Source organism: Pantherophis guttatus, chromosome 6 (assembly GCF_059756535.1).
Source record: "Pantherophis guttatus breed Tessera chromosome 6, ASM5975653v1, whole genome shotgun sequence".
Classification (NCBI taxonomy): Eukaryota; Metazoa; Chordata; class Lepidosauria; order Squamata; family Colubridae; genus Pantherophis; species Pantherophis guttatus.
Genome location: NC_142068.1, coordinates 580001 through 605135, shown reverse-complemented (window position 1 = coordinate 605135; position 25135 = coordinate 580001). Strand labels below are relative to the sequence as shown.

General features: G+C 50.4%; 1 protein-coding gene across 1 annotated transcript in view; it reads right to left on the bottom strand.

Annotated features, from left to right (window-relative positions):
- LOC117669832 (uncharacterized) overlaps positions 1–25135 on the bottom strand; it is an 82089-nt gene that overhangs the window by 4838 nt on the left and 52116 nt on the right. Inside the window, exons 30-49 of the mRNA XM_087871986.1 lie at positions 24386–24559; positions 23648–23788; positions 22999–23069; positions 22814–22894; positions 22239–22308; positions 21801–21935; positions 20933–21005; positions 20489–20620; positions 19498–19668; positions 18355–18512; positions 16727–16915; positions 15464–15525; positions 15053–15200; positions 11179–11265; positions 5579–5735; positions 3685–3802; positions 2466–2590; positions 1398–1567; positions 590–709; positions 341–420 (exon numbers count right to left, since the gene is read on the bottom strand). Of these exons, the coding sequence (XP_087728112.1) occupies positions 341–420; positions 590–709; positions 1398–1567; positions 2466–2590; positions 3685–3802; positions 5579–5735; positions 11179–11265; positions 15053–15200; positions 15464–15525; positions 16727–16915; positions 18355–18512; positions 19498–19668; positions 20489–20620; positions 20933–21005; positions 21801–21935; positions 22239–22308; positions 22814–22894; positions 22999–23069; positions 23648–23788; positions 24386–24559 (2462 nt within the window). The remainder of the gene's footprint in view (positions 1–340; positions 421–589; positions 710–1397; positions 1568–2465; positions 2591–3684; positions 3803–5578; positions 5736–11178; positions 11266–15052; positions 15201–15463; positions 15526–16726; positions 16916–18354; positions 18513–19497; positions 19669–20488; positions 20621–20932; positions 21006–21800; positions 21936–22238; positions 22309–22813; positions 22895–22998; positions 23070–23647; positions 23789–24385; positions 24560–25135) is intronic.

Here is a 25135-nt window from a genome sequence, read left to right as displayed (position 1 = left end):
TCCTTCCACAGCTCCCCTCTGTCTTGGCCAGGAGGGCCTTCGCGGGGTTCCTCCGCTGGACACACAGGCTCCCCTCCCCGCTTCCTTCCCTTGCCTACACCTCAGTCATTGCTGTGACTTGGGGCTGCTTTTGGAGCCGGAGGGCAGGGCTGGTTGGCTGACCAAGGAGGCCCTTTCGCAGCAGCCCTTTTGGGCACCAGGCAAGACAGAGAGTCCCCAAGAGGCCACTGGAAGCCAACACTTCAGAACTCGAGGGGCAGCTAAGCCAGGGGGCAGATGGGGAGGGAGGACACCCACTCAGCCCCTCTCCCCTTTTCCCTGATCACGAGAAGGGACCCACTCGAGTTTCTGAAACTCTTCCACGAGGCTGGACTTCTGCGATGGAGACATGCGGGCGAAGACCGTTCCATTCAGAAGCACCTGCGGGAAGAAAGACGCCACAGTCACCCAACGGGCCGAAAGGGGGCCCAGGAGGACAGGAAGGCAGGTGGGGCCGGGTGCCCTGGAAGTGGCTGGGGGCAAATCAAAAACAAAAGGGAACTGATCCCCCACTCAGGGTCCACAGCAAGGAGGCCCCCTCCCCACTCACCTTGGGCAGCAGGCTGCTGAAGTGCTTGGACAGCACCTGGTAAGACGCCCCACTCAGGACAAAGTGGAAGTTGTCCCTCTCCTCTTTTGCACTGGGGTCCTCTAGGGTGATACGGGGGTCCTGAAAATCAGGCTTCAATTACCATCCGGCCCCACTTCTGTGGGCAGTTCATGGAAATGAAAGGCATAGAGACTGAGCCAGTTAATGATGAGTGAATTATCCCTAGATCGTCAAAGGAACTTGCTCTCTGCTCCCTCCAGGAAATCCCATTTCCAACTGGCCAGCTGCTGCCCAAATCTTCTCTTCCCTCGCCATGTCACAGGGGCAGACCCACACCCCCTGCCCCCTCCCTCCTCTGAAAGCAGGACTTGTGATGAAATGTAGTGATGAGATGGATCTCCAGGAGGGAGGGGGAGGAGCAAGAGACAACTCAGTTCAGAGAGTTTGTGTGGGAGAAAGTGGTGAAGACGGCTCTTCCCTAACAGTTCCCAGAGTATATGCCTTATGGGGATGTTACCATGCTTTAGCAAGATTCTGTCGAGAGATGAGAACAATTTTTTAAAAATCTGCTTGGAAGGATCATAAGGGGTCTTTCTTGGGCTTTGGAGCCTGACACTCTCTCCAGTTTGAGTCTATGAAACTTGGGCTAGAGAGACCAAGATGATCTTCTAGGAAGGTGACGAACGTGGCCAGCCTGCTCCTCTCCTGGCCTACAAACAACCCAGACCAGCCTCCTCCTCCTCCTCTTCTTCCAAGCCCTTCCTGCTCACCTTCCTGGGCCACCTCTCCTCTGGGGCAGCTGCCCTACCTTGTCTTGGCCCATGATTAAGGGCGCCTTCTCCTCCACCACCAGCTGCCAAGTTACAGATGCTGGGCAGGAATCATCTGGCTCCTGGGCATCCACCAGGACCACCTGGCTGGTGCTGGGAAGCATCCCAGAGCTCTTGGCCACGGTGATGGCCGTCTGGAGGTTGTCGCCTGGGGACATGCAAGGCTGAGATGAGGTTGGGGCAGCCTTCAAAAGGAAACATGCTTGTCACCATGATCGGCACATCTGGAACAAACTCTCCCAGAGGCCCAGCATCAAGTCCTGGGCAGCAAAAGCTCAACTACCAATAAAGGAGAATATTTGTAGCTCAGGGTTGAAATGAGGGGTCCTTGATGCACTCTGAGCTTGATGGTTTTCGTGCAGACATTACATTATCCAAACTAAGGAACACCATCAGTGCTAGAAGGGACGGGGGAGGGGGAGAAGGAGAAGGACTGTGTGGTCCTTGGTGGTCTGTGAACTTGGTTGTTTTCTTGGAGACATTTCATTACTCAAATTAGGCAACATCATCAAGGACCCCCTCAAAAGCCCGAATCTTTTTTAAAATAACCAGGAGCTGGCAGATATAAGCCCAAATATCTAAATACGGGCCAGGGCTCAGGCAGAAGAGATCCGGTAAGGTCCAAAGCAGCCCTTTCAAAGACTCCCAGCTTCTGCTGTGACATGATCCTGAGAGCTGCACTTCTGGTTTTGGAGGTCAAGAAAAGGGGGGAGAGTCTAGGAGGCGTCCTGGCACTTCTGGAATATAAGCCACCAAATTGGAGCTGTTAAAGGAAGGAGGGAAGAAAAAAGGGTGGGGGGATTGGGGGCTGAGGAGAGAAGTACTGGCTAGCGGGCAGTTCTGAGGCAGCTGGACCAAAGCAGCACCTGGAATGTGGGAGATTCCTGGGGAACCTGAAACATGCTAAGATGTCGGCCGTCCCTACCTGTTCCTGCCCCAGAAGGCAAGTGGGACAAGTTTGAAAGACTTGTCCAATCCAGAGCTGTGCAAGGGCTGAGCCCCCTCCCCCTGCGACCACTAGCAGAGGGCTCTCCCTCCCAGCACACCTGTGACCATCACGCTCCGGATGCGGGCCTGGCTGAGCTCCTGCAGGACCGGCCGGGTCTCGCTCTTCAGGCGGTTCTCCATGACCAGCAGGCCCAGGAAGGTCAGGCCGGACTCCAGCTCCTCCCTGTGAGAAGGAGAGGCAGGGAAGAGGCAACATGGCTTGACCTCAGCTCACAGAATACAGACTGCAGAATAACAGCGTTGGAAGGGGCCTTGGAGGTCTGCTAGTCCAACCCAAGCAGGAGACCCTATCCAATTTCAGACAAATGGTTGACCAATATCTTCGTTAAAATCTCCAGTGTTGGAGCAGCCACAGCTTCTGGAGGCAAGTCGTTCCACTGATTAATTTTTCTAACTGTCATGAAATTTCTCCTTAGCGCTAGGATCTTGAATGGTCTTCTACCAGATACTACTTCTCCAGAATAGAATACAGAATAACAGAATTGGAAGGGACCTTGGAGGTCTTCTAGTCCAACCCCTTGCTCACAGAGATGGTTCCACTTGTTCTCATTGTCCTGCCTGGGCTTCCCTAGAGCAGGGCTTCCTTGGGGGGGGGCTTTCTCTTTGAAGATATGGCAAGGAAATTCAGCTCCAAAAGTTGCAAGGACTGGGGCCTTTCAATGTAGAGGACCATAAAGTGTATGTATGTGTGTACTCCAGAGATGGCCCAGTGGGAGCATTGTGTGCTGGGATTGAGAGATTTGCAAACATTTCCTTCTCATCACCCACACTGGAGGTTTCCAAGAAGAGACTGGACAACTATTTGTCCAGAATGGTGTAGGGTCTCCTGGACTAGAAGACCTCCAAGGTCCCTTTGAACGCTGTTCTGACAGTGAGAACAATCAACCAAGGGAACAAAAGTTGCCTTCAGAAGTTGTGGGAGCTTCACCACTGGAAGCTTTCAAGAAGAGACTGGGATGCCATCTGTCAGAAATGGAGTAGGTTCTCCTGCTTGGGTAGAGAGTTGGACTAGATGACCTCCAAGGTCCCTTCCAACTCTTTTATTCTAATTCTAATTCTAACCCTGTGAGGCCATGTTCTGTGTTCTACTCTTCCTCTCCAGTTGCCTTGGACACAAGCTTTTGGCAGAGCTAAAACCTGGAGAAGTGAGAATATGAGCGTGTGAGCTGAAAAGCTGAATCTTGCCGGGTTGGTCCTAAGTCCCCCTGCAAGAGAGGCCAGAGAGGGCTGGAGCTGCCCCTCCCTCTGCATGCTTACCTCTCCAGGTCACTGAAGGCCACTCCTTGGAGAAGCTCAAGCTTCTTGTAGGCCAGGCCGATGACTCGGAAGCCCTGAGCCGTGAAGTGTTTCAGCTCAGCTTGGAAGACGGTTGGAACTGGGGAAGGGAGAGAGGCTGCGGTCAGTGGTGTGAAGACGGTCACCCCACATGCTGTGACACCCTCCCTGCTTTTGGATTTGATCAGGCAACGTTGGGGTGAGGCAGAAGGCACCAGAGCGGCTGGACAATCCACAGCCATGGCTTTGGGGTCCTTCTCCCCACAGGCCCTCCCGTCTTCCACCCATGCCTGGACCTTCCTAACTCCTCCTTCATCCCCACCAACCAGGCAGGAATCAGTGCCCGGTTGTTCGGCCAATCAATCTCGGATTTTCAGCCTTCACGGGATCTCAAAGTGGGCCTGGACCTGGTCCAGCCCTCTTTTCTCGGATTCTGCCCAACAGACCCAACTGGAACTGGAGGAAAGCCAGCCCACACAGAGAAGGCCTCCACCAGCCACCGTGTGGTACAATGATGGGAAAGCCGCCAAAGGAACAATGGACCTGCACCTTCGTTGTGCATCAGAAAAACTCAGGAACTCGCCTGCCCTGAATAAGCCACCGAAGCCGGGAAGTTCACAATGGAGGCGGTTGATCAATTAACAACTGATTCCCCCTCCCCATCTATAATTGGGCCACTGTATTTGGCTGTATGTAGTATTTTATTTTATTTATGCCTTTACCTTTGTACAGTTTTATTTTTTATGATTGTAAGTCACTCAGAGTTACCCTAAAGTAAGATGGGCAGACAATACATTTAATTTAATCAATCAATCAATCCATCAAATAAAGACCCTTTCCCATTTGCACAGGGAAACAATCCAGACAGCTGCAAAAGAGTGTCTCAAATCAGCCTCCAAAAGTAGAGAGAACATTATCTTGCATGACATGTTAATAAAGGTAGTGGGACTTTAAAGAGATGGCCTCTTTTGTTGCAGCAACTTCTGCTGGTGTGGGAGTATTAATGGGCTCAGTCAAGCATTGGCCATAGAGGTCCCCCTACCCAACTCACTGGCTTCTATCTCCCTTGACTCCACTCCACCCCCAGCCACAGGGCTGCCATGCAGAAGCTCCTATCTCCTGACAGCTGAGGTCAAGCGATGGTTCCCAGCTGGGCTTCAATTTGGGGTGAAGGGGAACTACTAAAGCCTGCAGGATTGCAGGCTGACTCTACCCGTAGGCAAGAGTTCAATCCTGACCGGCTGAAGATTGACAGCCTTCCATCCTTCTGAGGTCGGTAAAACGAGGGCCCAGATTTCTGGGGGCAAGAAGCTGACTTTGTAAACCACTTAGAAAGGGCTATAAAGCACTGTGAATCAGTATATAAGTCCAAGTGCTCTTCCTTCCTTCCTTCCTTCCTTCCTTCCTTCCTTCCTTCCTTCCTTCCTTCCTTCCTTCCTTCCTTCCTTCCATGGTGGCACAGTAGTCAGAATGCAGCAATGCAGTAGTCAGAATGCAGCACAGTAGTCAGAATGTGACCCTGCCCACAGCCAGGAGTTCAATTCTGACCAGCTCAAGGTTGATTCGGCCTTCCATCCTTCCGAGGATGGTGAAATCAGGAGCCAGATTGTTGGGTGCAAGAGGCTGAATGTGTAAACTGCTTAGGAGTGTTGTAAAGCATTCTGTAAGTCTAAGTGCTACTGCTAAACCTCCCCAAGTCTGCAGCCCCATCTGGTCGTCTCCAAGATAACCCCCCCCCCCACGCAAACGTGACCTGCAGGGACGTTAAGATGATTCCTGCGTGTCTGCCAAGAGGAACCCCCCCTGTTTCTTGTCTAGGGTGGGGCCGAACATGGAGGGGGGGTGACGTGAGGGCTGCTGGTTCTTCATCCCTTACCGGTCATCTCTTCACAAAAGCTGGCCACCGTCTCGGGGGCTCCCTTCATGTAGAGCTCAAAGCTGCTCTTCCCAAGTTCCTGCGTGATGACCGACATCCTCAGCAATGAGGAGGAAAAGGGAAACTGATGCAGGATTAGGATCCCTTCCACGGGGGCCTGGAGAGGGGAGGGAAGCAGATGCAGGAATCACCCCCAGGAACAGAAGAGGGGGGTCCACCTATCCTCCAAAGCCCCTGAAGGCAGGAGAAGCAGCAATGGATGGAAACCAATCAAGGAGAGAAGCAAACTGGAAGTAAGGAGAAACTTCCTAACAATGAGAACAATTAACCAAATAAATTTTTAAATTTATTGGGATTTTAATTGTCGTGGGCCAATATTATTTAATTTGGTTTTAAATTGTTCTTAACTTTTGTATTTCTGTATTTTATCTTGTGCCTGTTCACCGCCCTGAGTCCTTCGGGAGTAGGGCGGTATACAAATTTAATAAAACAAACAAACAAACAAACCAGTGGAACTGCTTGCCACCAGAAGTTGTGGGGGCTCCATCACTGGAGGTTTTTAAGGAGAAACTAGAGAGCCATTTTTCTGGAATGTTTTAGGGTTGAAGTAGAAATTGGACTAGAAAACCTCCCTGCCAACTTTTCTATTCAGTTACGTAAGTCGTCACCAAGGCCAAGGCTTTTGCAAAAGGCAGGTAATTGAAGAAGGTGTCTCAGGCTTGACCTCTAATAGTTCTCTCGAAGTGAGGAGTGTCTCCGGGCTTGCCAGATCCTGTTACTGCAACTTTTTCATCATAAAAGTAGCATTCAAAGTATCAGCATTCAAACCTTCAGTTTCCTGGTTGGGTGTGCCTGAAAGAGTGGCATCAGGGCAGGCCGAGGCTTGATTTCCACAAGCTGCCCCTCAGTTGGCTGGGGAGGATTTTAAGCGGAGCAAATGCTTGCTGGGGGCAAAGAAAGGTGCCAACCGCCCTCAGGGCTGTGGTTTCATACAGCTGTGCTGTAAACAGAATAACAAGGGGCCTTGGAGGTCTTGCACAGGCAGGGTCTGGTCTCCTCTGAAAAGGAGGCTAGGCTTCCACAGCTGTGGGGGATCTTCAGTTCTGGAGCTAAGCTCAGGACCTGACAGGGCCCTGGCGGAAGAGAGGGGCGATTTGGATCAAGCCCAACTCACATTTGCATCTGGAGGAAGAAAGAAGCCTGGGCATCCCAGCGGATGAGCCTCCTGGAAGAGCCAAGGAGGGAGCCTCTCCCTCCCGGACCTCTCCGTGGTTTCCATGCCTCCAACCCTGCTCTCCTCCCACAGATCCTGACTTGGTCTGGCGGGAGAGTCCGGTGGTTTCAGAAGGTGGCCCAGTGGGACTTTGGACTGTGGGCACTGCCAGCTTCGTTGCTCATGGCCCCCATATGACAATTTTGGGCTGCAGTCACTAATACAGTTAGTCCTTGAATTACGTCCACAATTGACCCCAAAATTTCTGTTGCTATGCAAAGCGGTTGTTAAGTGACTTTTGCCCCATTTTACGCCCTTTTTGCCATAGTCATTAAGTGAATCAAGAAGCCGTTAAGCAAATCCAGCTTCCCCCATTGTCAGCTTACTGGAAGGTGGCAAAAGTTGATCACTTGACCCTGGAACCATGCAACAGTCACAACTACATGCCGGTTGCCAAGCGCTCAAAGTCTGTTCACATGTCCACAACGATGCTGCAATGGTCATAAGTATGAAACCTGGTCAGAAGGCACTTTTCTCGGACTTCCTGTTTGCTGCTGGCCGCCGCCAGACGTTCCTTTGGGATCGTCAGCTTCCACTGCCTGTCAGAGCCGCCTTCACAACGGAACGGCGGCTCGAAAAAACTCCGTTCCCATGAGGAAACGGAGATAGAGCCGGCAGGGGTGGGTAGAACTCTCTGCAGAGTCCCAAAAGTTTTTCTTTTACTTTTGGGATGGAGCGGATGAGATGCCCCATATCCCCAGCCGCTGCTCCGGGCTTTGGGAGACCTCTGCTAATGCAGAGCCAGGCGTCAAAAGCAAGCCTGCGAATTTGACAGATTACTCAAAGAAAATGTGAGCTGGACCTGTAATACTGAAGCGCAAGTATTTTACTTATCTTTTAAAAATTACTTAAGAGAATAGAGGAAGAGAAAGAGGGAAAAAAGTTTTTTTTTAAAATGGCGTCTGCCGCGGCTGGAGAAGAGTTTTGAGAGGGAAAGTTCTTCCGTTTTTTATTATTACAATGTAGCGGAATAAATACCACTGGCTACATTTGTAGACAAAACTCCGCTCCTGTTTTTGTTTTTCTCTTTTTCCCCTGGAGGCCTGATTGTTGCTGGCTGGAAGTCTTTTGTCTTGTTTTTTTTTTTTTTTTTTCTTCTAACAAAGCCTGCTTAGGCGGAAACATGGCACTGAGGCTTGTGAAGTCAGACAAACAAATAGGTGGGGGGGATTCCCCCACTAAGAATTTAAAGGAACAAGTTTTAACTCTTCAGTCCCAGAAACCTGATTTTAATATAATAGAATTTCTCTTAGAGGAGATTGAAAGAAGGGATGAGATTGTGAATCAGCAACTTGAAAAATTTAAGCAGGAAACTAAGGAATTGGTGAAATCCAAGTTTGACTTTTTGCAGCAAAAAATTTTAAAAGTGTCAGAATTCATGATTCGGTTGGATACAAATACTAATTTACTAGAGTCAAAAATGGATGAAATTCAAGATAAATTGGACAATAGAATTCAAAAAATTGAAAATGATTTGTTAAATATTCAGGATTATAGTTCAGAAGAAAAATTTAAAATGGATGCGGACCAAAAGTCTGGTAATGTAGAAAATCTACAACAGAGGATTGAAAAAGAGGTTTTAAAGATACAATATAATTTCACAGAATATGCAATAAGACTTAGAGGTTTGCAGGAAAATAACAGAGATGACTTAAGGAAAATATCTTCTGAATTTCTAGCTGGGATTTTAAAGATTCAACCTGAGGAAGTGTTTTGTAGGATTGACAGAGCTTATCGAATAAACTCCTGGACTGCCAAGCAAAGGCAATTGCCTAGAGATGTGGTAATCTATTTTTCAGATAAAGAAATTAGGAATAAAATTGTGCAAAATTCCTTCAATTCTAATTTGCAATTGTATGGAAGAAAGATTTGGATTTACAAGGAACTCCCACCTAAGATATTAATGGAAAGGAAGAAATTTGGCTTTCTGGTGTCTGAGTTAAAAAGGAGAAATATTCAATTCCGGTGGGACGTCCCAGTTGGTATTATATTGAGATATCAAGGAGAAAGATACCAGTTAAATACTGTTGAAAGAGCGGAAGAATTTTATCAAAATAGGTTGAAAATGAATTTAACGTCTTCAGATATAATACAGGATAAGCAGAAGGAGCTGGAACTAAAGACAGAGATTGTACCAGATAAATTGCCTTTGGATTTATCGGATACCCCAGCTGGATTATCTACAAATTTGAGAGAAGTGCCATTTGATTTTAATGTGATGACTTATCAAGGCAAGGACAAGCATGGAAACCAATTAGAGGATATACAAGGGATAAAAAAGAAACGCGAGACACAAAAAATTAGGATGGAAGTCAAACCCACAAAAAGAAAACAAAAAAAGAAATAGGTTGTACAAAAATAGAAATTTTTAACCCAAGCAACAGTGAAGCCAGTGATTTTAAAATATGAATGATTATGTGAAAACATAGAGGAGGCGACATATTGGTCAATATCATCCTGAGGATAGTGGCAGATCTCTGCATTGCCGTAATTTTGGGACATGGAAAGAGCCTCAAATTGATGGTTTTGAATTATCTACTTTGAAACTTCTTTTTGTGTTGATAAATATATTATAATTATCTTGAATTATAAGGCAAGAGAATCATATTGGGACATGCAGAAGATCGGGTTGTTACCCAATACGATGATGGAAATTAATAATCCTGATGAAACCCACAATTATTATTATATGGAATATAATTATAATGTCACTCGGGTGGTTGTTTTTACTTTTATATATATAAGAAGATGTTTACTACTGATGGGGGCAGATATGATTGGAGATCTTGAACAAACTGTTGCATCAGCAAGCTATGTTACCCTATTATGGATGTTGGTTTTAACAATCCAGTGGAAAGACTTCAAGAAGATATTATATGGACTATAAATTTAAAGTTATTGTCTTTTCTTTTTTTATTTAGATATAATGGAATATATATATATATATATTTTTAAGTAGTGTGGGCAGTGAATTAAAGATATCAAGAATTGTTGTGTATGGTAAATTTGTAAGACAGTGGGTGAATAAGCTAGCTACAGACTGATTAGTTTAAGAAAAGGGATTTTTAAGTGATACATTTAGGGGAGTGGAGGAAATGGATAGAGTGGAATAAATGTTAAATTAGATTTTATGGGGAGCCCGCTTTGAAATGTTATTAAAGTAGGACTTATCGTATAGTTTTAAAGTGGAAGGTGGTTTTGAATTGTTGCAATAATGTATAGATATAAAACACTATTATGTTAAATTAGAAGTTATTTTATAATAGTTATAGTATAATGTGTTTGTTTTTTTTTGTTTTTTTTCTCTTCTTCTTTTCTGAAATGTATGGATAAAGGGGGATTTATAATACTTTTAGTAAGTAAAGGTCAGTATTTTGAGGAGGGAGTAAGTAATCTGTTATGAATTAGGGTTTTTTTTTGTTACGAAGAAGTCACAGGGGGGGAAGGGTGGGGAGGGGGGGTTAGGGAGGGGGGGGAGGGGGGGAAAAAGGGGGAAAAATTTGTATTTGAAAACCTTTTCAATAAAAAAAAAAAAAAAAGGCACTTTTCTCAGTGCTGTCATAACTTCGGATGTTCATTAAACGAAGGGTTGTAAGTGGAGGGCTACTGTACTGTCTCCCACCCAGCCTTCAGCAGGAGGAGAATGGATGAACGGTGGGCCCAAGGAGTAGGGCACCCAACTTTAATCTAGGTAAGACAGAACTATTATGGGCTGGGAGATCCGATGAGGGAGAAGCTTCATCTAAAACTGGGGAGGGCTTTGCTCCTTCCGAAGCCAACCCTGGCTCATTGTGGCATCGCTGCCAGCCTGCCTCCCAATTCCATTCAATCCTTATCCTGGCTTTTAAAGCTGTAAAGCTCTAAATCCGGATTACTTGAACAGAGACCCTCCCCCGGCATCTCTCATCCCACTTGTGGCCCACCAGCGAGTTGGCAGCAGTAGGAAGCAGTGGGAGGTGCTCCTGACACTGCTGGCTTAAATAAATAGAAGGATTAAATAATAATGCCATAATTGCTCAAATACTCAGACCTCCTCCTGCCTTTTTGTTGCCTGCTTGCATCTGGGCAGAAAATCAGCTCCAAATGCAAATCCATTCTGGCTGATTTGTTGCGAGCTTAGATTCCCCCCCCCCAAAGCTTTCCTGGTCAGAGAATTCCCACCCCTGATTTTCCACCAGTCAATCAATCAATCAATCAGAGAAAGAGCTGGAATAGACCTTGGAGGTCTTCTAATGCATCCCCCTGCTCATTCAGGAGGCCCGCTACCATTTTCCTTTGCCTGCCCCACTTTCTAGGGGGACAAAGGGGGGCCTGAGACCCGGCTTACTTGGGAAGCAGCAGGGCCCGGCTTCACAAGGAGGCAGGACTCAGGGAGGCTGGCTCTGCTCTTCTCCGGCCGGTGCTCTTCCATCTCCTGGTGAGAGGAAAAACAGCCAGAAGCATTAGAAGGTCTCCCTGGAGGCTGCAGGGGGGACGGTGCATCTGATGGGAAGGAGAAGTGCGGATTCAGCCCGCGGGAAACCTGGTTCTGCTTTCAGAAAGAGTCCAGGTGGGGGCTTTAGGACTAAGGAAAGGCTTCAGCCGGTGGGCTTGGGGGCTGCCATTGTGTTAGGAGTCAGGGTGACTTTGGTTATATGCCTCTCCTCAAATCGCCCCAAAGATGCTTTTCCAAAAGGCAACTGGACTTTCCTTGGTGTTTTTCTTTGAAAGCATTTTGCTTTTCATCCAAAAAGCTTTTTTGGTTCTTCAGAGAGGGAGAGGGGGAGGGGAGAAGAAGAAAAGAAAAAGAGAGAGAGAAAGGGAGGGAGGGAGTCTGGAGAAGCTTCTTAGATGAAAAGCAAAATGTTTTCAAAGAAAAAACCCAAGAAAGTCCAGCTGCCTTTTGGAAAAGCATCTCTGGGGCAACCATGACCTGGATGATGGATGATCTCCATAGGCACCAGTCCTCAGAGACTGGAGGAATGGTCTCCCAGCTGCCCCCTAACCAAAGAGTGGGGTGAGTGCGGAAGCCCAGGAATCTCATCTAAAGGATCCCTTGGAGGAAGTCGTTAAGAAAGAAAGTCCTCAAAGAAATAAAGGAAAAAATGTCACCTAAAGCAGGGGGAAAAAGTTGAGCAAATGGGAGCCCCCTCCCCAAATCCACCAACAGCTACCAGACAAGCCTAGTTGACAGTCTTGAGAATCAAGAAAATAAGGACTCTGGTCTGGGGAAACAAAATGAAGCCCCCCCCACCCCCACTCTTCCAATTGTCCTTGGATCCAGACTTGGCAGCTTCGGTCCCTCTGGCTAGTTGAGAAGGAGATGCTCAAGTGTGGATGAGGGGGGGGGTGAGTGTGTGTGTGTGTGTGTGTGTGTGTGTGAGAGAGAGAGAGAGAGAGAGAGAAGATGTATATTTTAACCAGTCAACATTTTCTATTATTTGAAATTCACGGGGCCTTTGTGTCTATCAAAGAACCGGTTGTGCCTCAAACATGATTGAAAGTGGGTTGTGTTTTTTTTTTAAATTTGATTTATAGGCCGCCCTTCTCCAGAGACTCAGGAGACTTACAATGTGCTAAGCAATAGTTTGAAGTGTGGCTGTTTTCCAGGGCTGCTCGCGTGTGTGTGTGTGTGTGTGTGTGTGTGTGTGTGTGTGTGTGTGGGTGAGAGAGAGAGAGAGAGAGAGAGAGGCAAACCAGAAGCAGAACAATGTGAGCCAGCATGAAATGGTGGGGGGAGAGGGGGTTGGGTACGTAGAGGATTGTGTTCTTGTGCAGTTTGCTCAGGGCATGGAAGGCAGACAGCCTGCTCCCCCCTCAAGGCAGGACCTAAGTTTCTTAGCACTGATGGAAAAGCTCTACTTTGCATGACCCAACTCTTTGCCACCCGGGGGGCTCTTGGCCACTTGGGGAATCCACCTCCTCCTAACCCCCCCCCCCGCCTCCTTCCTTCAGCCTGGCCAGGTCTGAAATTAAACAGAAGAGCAGAATAACAGAATGGGAAGGGACCTCAGAGGTCTTCTAGCCCAGCCCCCTGCTCAAGCAGGAGAACCTCTACCATTCCAGACCAGTGGCTGTCTAGTCTCCTGAATCCCAGGCTGCTTCTCTGCTTGATGAGTTTCCATCCGTTGCTTCTTGTCCTGCCTTCGGGTGACCCCCCCCTTCTTTGGGGCAGCCCCTCAAATACGGGAATACTGCTCTCATGTCACCCCTAATTCTTCTTTTCAACTTCTGTTGCTCTGGTTAATTGTTCTCACTATCAGGAATTTTTTGTCCTCAGTTGCTCATTTCCAGGCTGAAGTATCTGAACTCTCCAGGACTCGGGGTCTTGTCTTCAGAACAGGGGGCAGGGTGGGTCTGAAGAGGTCTGCCTTCCAGTCGCAGCTCTTATACTGAAGCAGGCCAATTCTTAACCAGCCACCCTGGTCCAGCCTGGGGGTCCAGCCCTGCCAGGTTTGGGATGACCAAAAAGCCCCCCCCCCCACCCTGAGACCTTGAGAGGAGCAGCCTCCTCTGCAGAAGCCTCTCCTCTTAATCCAGCAGAGGCTTTGATCACCTCCCACAGGCCCCCCTTTGGGCCCCCAAGGCAATTTTGGCAGGGGGCCCTTTCTCATTTGTACCATCTCATCCCAGACCTGCCTCTTTCTTGCAGCCAATTTCCTCTTCCATGTCTCAGCAGAATAACAGAATAACATGGTTGGAAGGAACCTCGGAGGTCTTCTAGTCCAACCCCCTGCTCAAGCAGGAGACCTGCTTAGACCATTTCAAACAGGAAGCTCTGCACTGTTCCAGACATTCTTCTGAGTGGCCCCCCAGCCCCACCCAAGCTCTCTTCCCCAGCAAACTCTTCCTTCAGCCCTCCCTCCCTCCCCCCAAAGCCACGATCGTGACCTCCTGAGAAACAGGACATTCAACCGCCCGTAATCCCAGGGTGTGCAGTTACTTCACGTGCTAGTGCAAGCGGAAAAGTCATTGCGATTAAGCGTAACAAAATTAAACAAACAGCCCCAGAAAGGAGCCAACACAGACCGAAGCAACCCAACACTCAAACTAGCGCATTGCAAGCCCATCCTGGAGTTGAACCAGGGGCGCCTTAGACTTAGCCGTGGCTCCAAGCACATGAAATTAGCCCCACAGGGCAACCTTCCTGCTGAATGGAAGGCTCCCTTTTTCCTTAGCCTTGGCTACGCAATGCAGCAGGCAGGGAGTCTACTGTGCCAACCATGTGCCAGCCTGAAACCCAGCGAGCAAAACCTCCACCTGCTTCTAATGTAACAGGTGTCTGGAAACCCTCCAAACAACCCAGAGCAATTTCTGCTGTGTTTGAAATTCAGCTTGAATTGAAGAGCTTTCTAGAGAAAGCCAGAAGGTGGAGGACCATGTTGGTTCACAGAAGGTCCACGAGAGCTTACAGATCCAGAGAAACCCTCAGCTGCCTCAACCAAGAGCTTTGCCATCCTGGCAGCCGCCCATCAATTCTCCATCCCTGCCACCTGCTAGAATAAAAGGGTTTGTAGTTTGTACCAACAGGAGGGAATATTTGTAGCTAACAGTTGAACTGTGGGGTCCTGGGTGCTCTCTGAGCTTGTTGGGTTTTCTTTCAGACATTTCATGACCCAACTAGGTAACATTATCAGTGCTAGAAGGGAGGAAGAGGAGCTCTCTGAGGCTGGTAGTTTCCTTGCAGATGTGTATTACCGAACTAGGTGGCATCCTCAGGGCCATGGGTCCCCCCAGCTGCCTTTCCCCGGAGTAAAGAACTGAGCTGGAGCTCCAGGGCCTCCCCTTCCTATCCTCAGAGCTTAGCTGAAGTGCAGGGCCTGCCCTTGGCTATCAACTGATGGGTCAAACGGATGCCCCAAAGGAATTTGTCCAGCCAAGAAAACCTTCTGAAGATTTAAGGTTTCACTTGTTCCCTTCCTGGGGAGCCTCTTCCCATCCCATCCCATCCCCGCTTCCCGTTCTGCAGGGAGCCCAGAATCCAGCATGCAATCTTCTGCTAAAAGGGGAGACTGGCTGTCTTGCCATCCTCTCTGTGCCATCCCGAAACATGCCAATGGGTGACACCAGCAGGAATGTCACTGGAAGTGCTCATCGCAGCCGTTGGGGCAGAAGGGAGAAAGTTGGAGGAGGGGGGCAGCTTCTTCCCCTCCCCAAAATTCTCCCACAAGAGGTGGGGGAACATCTGGTGTCAGAAGCAGCCAGAGGGGAGTGAGACTCACCCAGTTTGTGCCCTCGAACATCTTCAGGTCCAGCGGGTCTCCCTGGATCTTCCCGTCCAGCAGCAAAAGGGAATGGCACGTTGCCATGGCTCTGCAGAGTGGCCCCCAGGGCAACGGGGCCCCCGAGAAGCTGTGCACGCTCTGGAAACTGAGGGGAAGGTGGGGATCAGCAGGGGCTCACTTGGGTTCAAGGCAGGAGGAGGGCGGTTTCCCAGCTGACTCTCTGGGCAGATGTGAGCCCCCTGGCAGCTAGCAGGAGAAGGCCGGCCTCCATTGCCTGGCAGGACCAAGGAAGTGGCATGGAAGGCAGCAGCCAATGGTGCAAATTCCCAGGCTCCCAGGGATCTTCAACAATCTTCCCCTTTTCTGCCTTCTTTAATCTCGGGTCAGACTGCTCCCCACATGTCTTACCTCTGGTTTTGGCAAGGAAGAGCGCCCCAAAGGTCCAGCCCATCCTCGGTCAGGGTGCCTGTCTAGGTTAAAGAAAGCGCCAGGATTACGCCCCACCCAGCTGCCTCTCTATTTGGTGGTTTTTTTTTTAATAAAATCATGGAATGTGCTGAAATGAGCAAATTGACATTTGAAATTAGAGAACAAGAAGATAAACAATATTATAAGATATGGGACCTATTTTATCAATGGTTAGATAAAAAATATGGAAATGAAATATGGTAGAGATCTTCACAATGCAAGAATTGTAGAACTATGTGAAATATAACATAAAGATATATTATCATTGGATAGATTCAAGAGAATGAAATGAAAGTTATAATAAAAATCAACTCAAATCTTAGAATATTTTGAATAAATGAGGAAAGGAATAGCCACAGTCAAATAAATGATTAATGAGTATTATAATATATAGATATATAATAGGTCGATGATATGAGAATTTAGGTAAACTGTAAATTGTAAGCTATGAATTTGGTGAATGACGCACAAAAGACTTGTAACCAACTGACACACTGTTGGCAATTGAAGATGGTTTTATGTATGTTTGTTTAAAAATAAAAAAAAATTACAAACACAAACACAAGAAAAGAAATATAAGGAAAAATGTGCAGATGTATAAAGCCAACATTAAACATACGTCGTGCCTGGTGGAACGTTGGCAAATATTTCCATTTGTGAATGGAGACAAAGGCCAAGAGGGGGATCGGTGGGCAGGTAGAGCAGATCTGAAGAAAAGAGAATTCTGTAGGGTGGAAGGGAAAGGAGGATGACAGAATAACAGAGCTGGAAAGGACCTTGGAGGTCATCTAGTCCAACCCCAACCAGGAGACCCCAAGCAGGAGACTTGTCTGTTTCAGACAAGTGGCCGTCTAGTCTCTTCTTGAAGACCTCCACTGATGGAGCACCCACAACCTCTGTTCCACTGATTAATTGATCTGGGATTACAGAATAACAGAGTTGGAAGGGGCCCTGGAGGTCTTCTAGTCCAACCCCCTGCTCAAGCAAGAGACCCTATAACAGTGCCAAAAGCGGGGGGAGTGGGGGGGTCACACATGCACATGGCCACACCCATAATTCAATTGATTCCATTCAATTGATTCTCCTTGCCAAGGGCAGCCGTCCTGAGGACTTTCGTCAGACCTGGAACAGCCCCCCCCCCGAATCCATCCAGCCTCCCCCAGGGGAGCTTCTCACGCACTCACGCCCTGCACCCAGCTGCACCTTATCAAAGCAGACCAGGTTGATCTGGCCGCAGATGTTGATCCTCTGGGGACTGATGCAGAAGATTTTCTTCCTGGTCAGCCTCCGCTGGGCGTAGACGACGCTGGTGGTCAAGGCTGCAGGGATGACCGGGGGCACGGGGACGGTCAGCAGCAGGAGCGCCATGGCCACCGTGTCCGAGGCGGGTTGCTGGGAAAGGACATGACGCTGGTGGGGGTGGGCAGAGCGAGCCAAGGAGCCCGTCCAGGGGGCCCGGCTCCCCCCTCCCCAGGAAGGCAGCCCTGATGGAGGGAGTGGATGATTGGCAGTGCCGAGGGGGGGGGCTCTCTTTCCAAAATAGGGGGCGTTCAGAGTCAGCCCAGAGATGGGGGGTTTGGCGTGTCGTTTGAAGAGGCCATTACATATAGTCCTCAATTTACGACCATGATTGAGGTCAACAATTCTGTCGCTAAGTGAGATAGTGGTTTAGTAACTTTTGCTCCTTTTTATGACCTTTCTGACCACAGCTAACCGTTGCAGATGTTAAGTTAGCAACATGGTTGTTAAGTGAATCTGGCTTCCTGATTGAGTCTGCTTAACAGAAGGTCGCAAAAGGGGATCACGTGGCCCCGGGACACTGCAACCGTCATAAATATGAACCAATTTTGATCACGTGATCATGGAGATGCTGCAACTGTGGTAGGTGTGAAAAACGGCCATAAATCACTTGTAACTTTGAATGGTCACTAAGTGAATGGTTATAAGTTGAGAACTACCTGTAATTCTGGCTGAACTGGGATAACAGACCACCCCCCTAGACTTCCCAGCAGCAGGAATCCTGTCGGAAAAGAAGCTACCCAGCAGTTGAGCCACGGGCCAATGCCCTCCTCAAAAGGATCAGTGGCTCGTGGACCTGTCATGGCCCCCAACACGGTCCTCGGTTTCCCTGAGCAAGCAACCATTGTGAATAAGAGCAGCTAATTCGGGTCCAGTTCTGCAGCCTCTCCACTTCGGCTCAGCCGGTCTGGCCACCCCGTCAGACCCAGAACATCCTCTGGGCAACTAAGGCAACTTTATGCCCTGTGGACTTCAACTCCCAGAATTCCTGAGACAGCCAGCATGAATTCCGGGAGTTGAAGTCCACAGGTGGTGAGGTTGCCTTACTTCAGGGGTCTCCAACCTTGGCAACTTTAAGCCTGGTGGACTTCAACTCCCAGCAAAGTTGAAGTCCACCAGGCTTAAAGTTGCCACGGTTGGAGACCCCTGCCTTAGTTAGCCAACCCTCCTCTGGGCACATCCCAGGAAAATGCCTATGCACCTGACCCTTCCCCTCCTCAGGAATCTGGGCATAGCCAGCTCTGCCAGCCACAAACCTCTTTTTTAGGGGGAAAAGCCCACAGGAAGCCGAATGTGGGAGGGAGAGGAGAGGAGAGGAGAGACCAGACTGGAGGAGGAGGTTGGGGCTGGGAAGGCTGTCCCAGCAGAGGTGCCTCCGTCCTCCACGCTGCTGCTTGAGCTGCTCCTCTCTTGGTGTGCCCGGACAGGCTGCAGCAGAGCCCAGCCGGACGGAGGGAGGGAGGGAGGAGACTGCCAGCAACGGCAGCCTCGTGTCTCCTGCTTGCCGGTGACGTTTTGCATTTGGGACCCACCTTCAGGATCACGTACAAGCAGATGGTATAGATCATCCCCAGGATGCCAATCACAGCCAGGCCCACGATGAACTGGAAGGCTTGTTGGTAGAGCCGGAAGTTCAGGGGCTTCGGGTAAAGGATGGACCTCACCAGGTCTCCCTTGGCGGTGTTGAAGCCTTCAGGGAAAGAGGCAGCCACCAAGGGGGAGGGACAGAATAGCAGAGTTAGGGAAGGGACCTTGGAGGTCCTCTAGTCCACCACACACTCAAGATGGAGATCCTATACTATTTAGGATAAGAAGGTTATCTTCTTAAAAACCTCCAGTGACGGAGCACCCACAACTTCTGGAGGCAAGATGTTCCACTGATTAACTGTTCTAACTGTCAGGAAGTTTCTCCCTATTTCTAAGTTGCTTCTTTCCTTGATTAGTTTCCATCTGTTGCTTCTTCTTTTGCCTTCGGATGCTTGACTAAAGCATATGAACAACGGTTGCAGGAATTTGGTATGTCTACTACCACAAAGGGTAGTAGACATAACAAATTGGACAGCCTCTTTCTGACAGATGTCTGGGGTTTTTTGGAGGTGGGGTGGATTACCAAAGTCTGAAAATGATTGGCCAACAGGTTGGAGGGATCAGGGTTCAGACTGGATGGTTAAAAAAATCAGATGTCCCATATCCAACTTGCTCCTTAACTGAAAAGTGTTAGAGTTCTGAATTTTTGGACGATCAAGAAATTATGAGTAAAATTCAAGGTTTAACCTCTTGTCTACCCGAGAACTCCAAGGCCAGCCAAATCTGTAATCAGGAATGTTGTGAATGTAAAAGCAAAAGGCCATAAATTTCTTCGCACTGGTTCTGAAGTCCAGGAATCTGTCACTCTGCTTCACTATGGCAATTTTACAACCTCTAGACTTCAACTCCCAGAATTCCTGAGCACAGCTGGCTCAGGAATTCTGGGAAATGAAGTCCACCGGTCATAAAGTTGCCATAACTGCCCACAACTGCTCTATTTACACTCTTAAGGTTGAGGACTGAGTATCCCCTCCAACTGGTGGTGGGTGGCTCCTTCTCCCCATCCCACACATGCACACAGATGCTACCGGGGACCCCACCACCTGTGCCATCTCCAAGGAGAGCAAAGCAACTGTTTCTGGACTCACCTGTTTGCAGAACAACCGCCCGAACCGGCCCTGGGCCTGCCCGCCTGGTCTGGATCACCTCCGTGCCACAGAAGAGGACGTGTCGCCGATAATCGCCCATCCCGTACACCTTCCAGGGCAGGGTGTTGTCAGAGTGAGGCAGGGGGGTCTTGGAGACCGGAACGCTCTCACCTAAAGGCCATGGAAAAGCCACACAGTTCAGGACCCCTCCTCAAAATGGAGCCAGTGGGGTGTGACAACGTACCAGCAGTTGTCCCAAGGAACCTACAAGCCGAAGTCCGACCCAGGCGAAGAAAAGATGGGGAATGGGGTTGAGGAGGCAGGAGAGAAGCCCCTTCCTTCACGCCAGTGTGGGAGACGTGAAACAAGGCTCCTTGCTCTGCCCGCCAGACCCACAGGTTGGGGGGGAGGGCGTCTTGGCTCTGTTTCTCCACCGTCTGCCCGTGTCTGCAGGTGGGTCTCCAAGCAAACAGGAAGCTAAGAAGGCCAGAAATGGCCTTCAAGGCTAGGCACCCTCAGGCAGAAGCGCCTGGCAAAGCAGAGAGGCAGCGAGAGTGGGAACGCCCTCCCGCTGGGATAGCCGCAGCTGCGCGGTGCCCCCTTGGGCAAGTCCTCCCCATCCCAAGACCTCCGGCGTTTCATACCCACTGGCCCCACAGCGTGTGCCTATGCATATACAACACAAGGGCTCCCCCGGTGTCCATCCTACAAGACTCCGGCCATCCAGACCACGCTGGGCCTCCTTGGCTTATTCTTTGAAGGTGTTTCGCTTCTTATCGGAGAAGCTTCTCCAGTTCTGAACTAGTTCTAGAACCAAAGAAGCCTCTTGGATGAGAAGCAAAAGGTTTTCAAGAAAAAATGAAGAAAGCCCAACTGCCTTTTGAAAAAGCACCTTTGGGGGGTCCTACCAGACTCCGTTCTCTGCCCACCAGACCCACCGGTTTGGGGGGGAGCAGAAACGCCCCTAGATACACGCCCAGCTGGCTTGTACCTGTGAGCATCCCCTCGTTGACCACGCAGCTTCCCTCCAGCAGGATGGCGTCACAGGGCAGGGAGAAGCGCTGGCCTTCCAGGAGAAGGAGGTCCCCCGGGACTAAGTGACAGGACTCCATGGTGGAACTCCCTGGCAAGGAAGAGAAAGGGGGGAGAGATGCACCCCTGGACCGGAAGCCTCAGACCCTTCATTTGAGGTCCTTTTGGCACCCAGGGGAGGCCAGGAGAGATTGGTTGTTCCAGGAACGGCCGTCGGTTGGGAAGGAAACAAGTGGGAGATCTTTCTTGAAGACCCCTCTCGGCCATCCAGGAGGAGGCGCTTGCCTCCATGACACGCTCTTGGTGTGACCAGGGAGTCACTGTGGAAGCCCCCTCCCCACAGGGGCCAGCAGTCATTATAAAGGGCTGGGCAGGAATATTGGGGGGGGGTCACCAAACCCACCTTCGTCTTTCGTCCAGACAGTGACTTGCACCTGGTTGTGCTCCTTCACCAGATTGTGCAGCTTGATGGATTGCTTGGGGGGGGGAGAAGGTTAAAGGGCTGGGAACGGACATCTCTGGCTCTGGTTGCCTCTTTCTTCTCTGCCTCCCCCCACCCCCCAGCCCCCCCAGGGGAAGAGAAGGCTAGTTCCAGGTCCTGGAAGGCATCAGATTTGCCCAATTTTATCAATCTCTGCCCCTCCCCCCCCCCACGAGATACCCACACATGGAGCCAGACTCCCCCAGGCGGGGGGGGAGCGGTGGCGGAGGGACATTGGCTTCCCAGGGGCTCCCATGATGCACCTCTCTGAAGCCAGAGGAGGCAGGGACAGGTGGTGGGTCTCTTAGCTACCCACACAAGAAGCAGCCCCCCCCCAAAGCAAATTGGGGGCAAGTGAGCTAAGACAGGAATGTAAAAAGCCTCCCCCCACACAGAACAAGAGCCCCAGGAAGAAGATGCTGCCAGGCCCTTGTGGGAAAGCAGAAAGAGGGAGACCCCCAGGGGAGAAGCCTGCAGGGTCCCCCCAGCTGGGTACAGTCCCAAAATGGGCTCATCCCTCCAAAGGCAGCCTTGCAGCCCAGGAAGTGCTGGGTCCCCTGAGCAGGACAATCCGTCTCTGGACAAAGCCAGAGGAAAGAGACTCCTTGCCCCACGGAAGCTGGGCAGCCCCTCCCCACCTCTGCCTCCCTCACAGGGTTGTTGTGCTGGGGAAGGAGCGGGATGTTGCAGGCATTGCCTTGAGGGTCTGGAGGAGGGGCAAGGCATTGACCGAACCGCTTCCGGGTGGGGAGGCTCTTCCGTCCAATGGCCAGGGCAGAGGGGAGCTCACCTGCCGGAGGTCGTAGATGGTGAGGCCGATGGAGATGACAGAGAGGATGACGATGGCTGAGGAATACTCGACGTAGCCTTGGGTGTACCAGAGGGTCAGGGTGAAGGCTTGGAAGACGTAGAAGGGGTTCAGGATCTGCTGACAGAGGACACGGGCAGGATGTCAGGGCAGCCTGAGGGACCAAGAGCTGCCCTTGGGCATCACAAGCGGTGGGCACCGTCCTCTCTCTCCGGTTCCCAAGAGAGCGCCAGGCTTTTGGGGAAGAAGATCTGGTGTTCCTTACCTCCCGGAGAGAAATGTCCCGGCCCCTGAAGGAGAAGCCCTTGGATTATCCAGCTCTGCTCTTCACCCTCTTTGGTTTTGACCCCGAGACCCCCAAGGCTCCTTGCTATGGTCCCCCAAAGCCTGGGCAGAGGCAGGCAAACACCAGCCGGTTACCTCTTTGAAGAGCAGCTTCCAGACGGGGCGGATTTCGATCTCGATGGCATTGGGACCACAGATGGAGCTCCTGGAAGGCGGGAGGGGAAGCCGCTCAGCCCATGCCACAGCAACCGGCGGGGAGGCAGAGGGACCCCTCCCAGCCAACCCAGATGGGGAGAAGAAGGTGGCAGGGCTCGGAGGGAGGAAAGCCCCCCCCCTTTCCCCAAGGTCCAAACCCAGATCAGGGCGAGGGCGTTTCCGCCAACCCTCTCTGGACAGACAAGCTCTTTTGAAACACTCTTTTGCACTTGAAAAAAAGGGAGGGAGGGAGGGAGGGAGGGAGAGGGAGGAAATGTGTGACCACCCATGCTTAATTCTAATTGCTTGGCCAGACTCAAGTTTGAGAAAATATTTAAATGCAACATTTACATCCAGCCATGTACAACATTAGGTGTGAAAGTGTGAAGATCACTTTCTGGCCGGGGGACTTCTCCGCTGGGGATCCTGCAGCCTTAATCAGATCCCTGATTAAAGCAGAATCAAAGGAGGAGCGAAGGGGGGAGGGGGTGCTGATTGTGGGGAGGGGGACATACCTGAGCGCCTTTTCCCTCCTCTCCAGCCCTCCTCCAAATTGGTGGTGTATTTGGTAGCAAGTGTTGCCATCCTCGAGCGATCTAGAAAAGGAGCCACAGCGGAACATGTGGGCACTGGGCACGAGGGGCCTCTGGCTGCTCCTCCTCCTCCTCCTCCTCCTCCTCTCAAGAAGCGGAAAACTCACCCAACTCTGGCAAAGTGTTTCTCAGAAAAATCCCAGAGATAGCGTATTTTTTGTACCTGGATATATCTCCCCTACAAGACATCACATTACAAAACATTAGGAGGGGAGGGGTCCCTCCAGCCAGGCCTGGGGGCAGAAGGCCGTCCGTCTCCTTCAGGGACACACAGAGGGTTCAGGATGCCTGGGGGGAGAACAGACCCCCTTCACCCTCCCCAGGCTGAACTCCTGCTGCCCTTTCCTGCGCCCTGCAGGGCACCAGGAAATGCCAGGGTGTCCAGAGGTGACTGGCAATGTACCCCCCCGCAAGGCAATGCTGGACAGCCCACGTTCTTCCCTGAGGAGGCCACTGCCGTGACCCTGGCTGGGTCCTCAGCCGGTGGGGCACCTGGAGGTCTTAAACCGGGAAGGGAATGCAGGCAAAGTCGGCAGGAGCCTCGGGGGGGGGGGGGGGGCTCTGCAAATATTTCCACAGGTCGAGGCGGCTCCCTTGAGCCTTGCTCTGGCCTCAGGCTGTGCCACATGGAACTTGCTCAGCAGGAGGGAGAGCAAAACAAGTTTGGAGGCTCTTGGTGGTGTTCCTCCCCCCCCCCCACCAGAACCAGCAGCCCCTCCCCACTTGCTCCCAGATCAGCCCTCGGCCCTGGCTCACTTTCATGTCAGGCATCTTGATGGATTTCCGGAGGACGGAATGCTTTTCTTGGCTGAAGCTCTGGTCCGACTTCTCAGTGCCCAAGAGAGCCTGGAAGTCAAGGCAGATCACCTGCTTCCGAGTGTACCTCTTACTCTCATCCTGGGAAGGGAAAAGGGGGAAAGGAGGGAGACGCTGGGCAACTCTGGAGGTCCAGCCAGGGACGTTTCTGTTAGTTAGAGCAGCGCTGGTTTAATCCCTCCAGCAGGAGACGGAGATCCAGAGCCTCTGGCTTCCTCATTCAACTTATTTGTCTCCCTCTCACCACAGGTGACTCTGGGCAACTTACAACATTAAAATTATGCCAGTGCCTTTTCCTATGGAAGCAAAGGGAAAGGGAAAAGGAGGAGGAGGAGGAGGAGGAAGGTCTCCAGTACCCAGCATTAGATAAAAATAAGGAAGAAACCACCAATCTTGAATGCTGTGGGGGATTCAGTTTCCCCCCAGCCCAATCTTTGGATTTCTATAAATCAAATACAGTATGATCTTCTGACCCAACGAATGAATGTTTTGCCAAATAACCCAAATAGTTGTGAATTGTAGAAGTCATGGCTTTCCTCCAAAGAAGGAGAAGCCCTCCAGAAGATACGAAGCCTAAGCAAGGCTTGCTCAGAAGAAGAAGCAACTCTCAGCTGTGACTTCCACAGACAAACACGAAGAGAATCAGGTTGCTTCAGAAGAAGGGAGGGGGGCACCTACCGTGGTCCTGAGCAGCACCACGTCGGCCTCTTCCAAGCTGCAGGGCTGGCAGTTGGCCCAGACATCCCACTCGGGTTTCCAGTGGAAGAGAAGCAGGAGGCCCCCGCAGGACAGGACGTAGCCAGCCAGGCACAGGGCCTTCCGGAAGCCCCGGGTCTTGTAGCCCAAGATCTCCTGGAAAGAAAGACTTTGCCATGAAGGGAGCCCTTCCCACTCAGTCACCGTCAAGGCTCAGTCCCACCGTAGTAAAAACTCATCTTGTGGCTGTTCTCAAGACAGTCGACCGGCAGGAGGAGAGATGGCAGAACTTGGGGGTGGAGTGAAAAGGGGGAATCAGCCCAGAATCTTTAGGTAGCCACAAGCAAATGAAGTCCAACCTCCCTTGAACTCCATGGACTCTTATCTATCTCTGACCAGTGCTGACCATTAGTTGAGGAGATTCCTGCGCAAGGCTTTTTGCAATAGTTCAGTTTAATTGGGCCTCCACGTGTGGACCTGGTTGTTTGTGCTGGGTGCAACTATCTGTATATTCAACAAATAGATTTCCCAGCGGCATAAAATATATCTGGGAGGTCACAGAGCCTTGCATACTGTGTGGATTTTGGATTTGATTCTGAAACCGGAAGCTTTCAAGACATTCTGCAAAAAGGTGAAGAATTTCCACGTGGAATTCACAGACCATTAAAATCAGCCATTGGACTGGATTTGTACAGTACATGACAGCACCAAACCCACTAAGGTTAAGGTTAA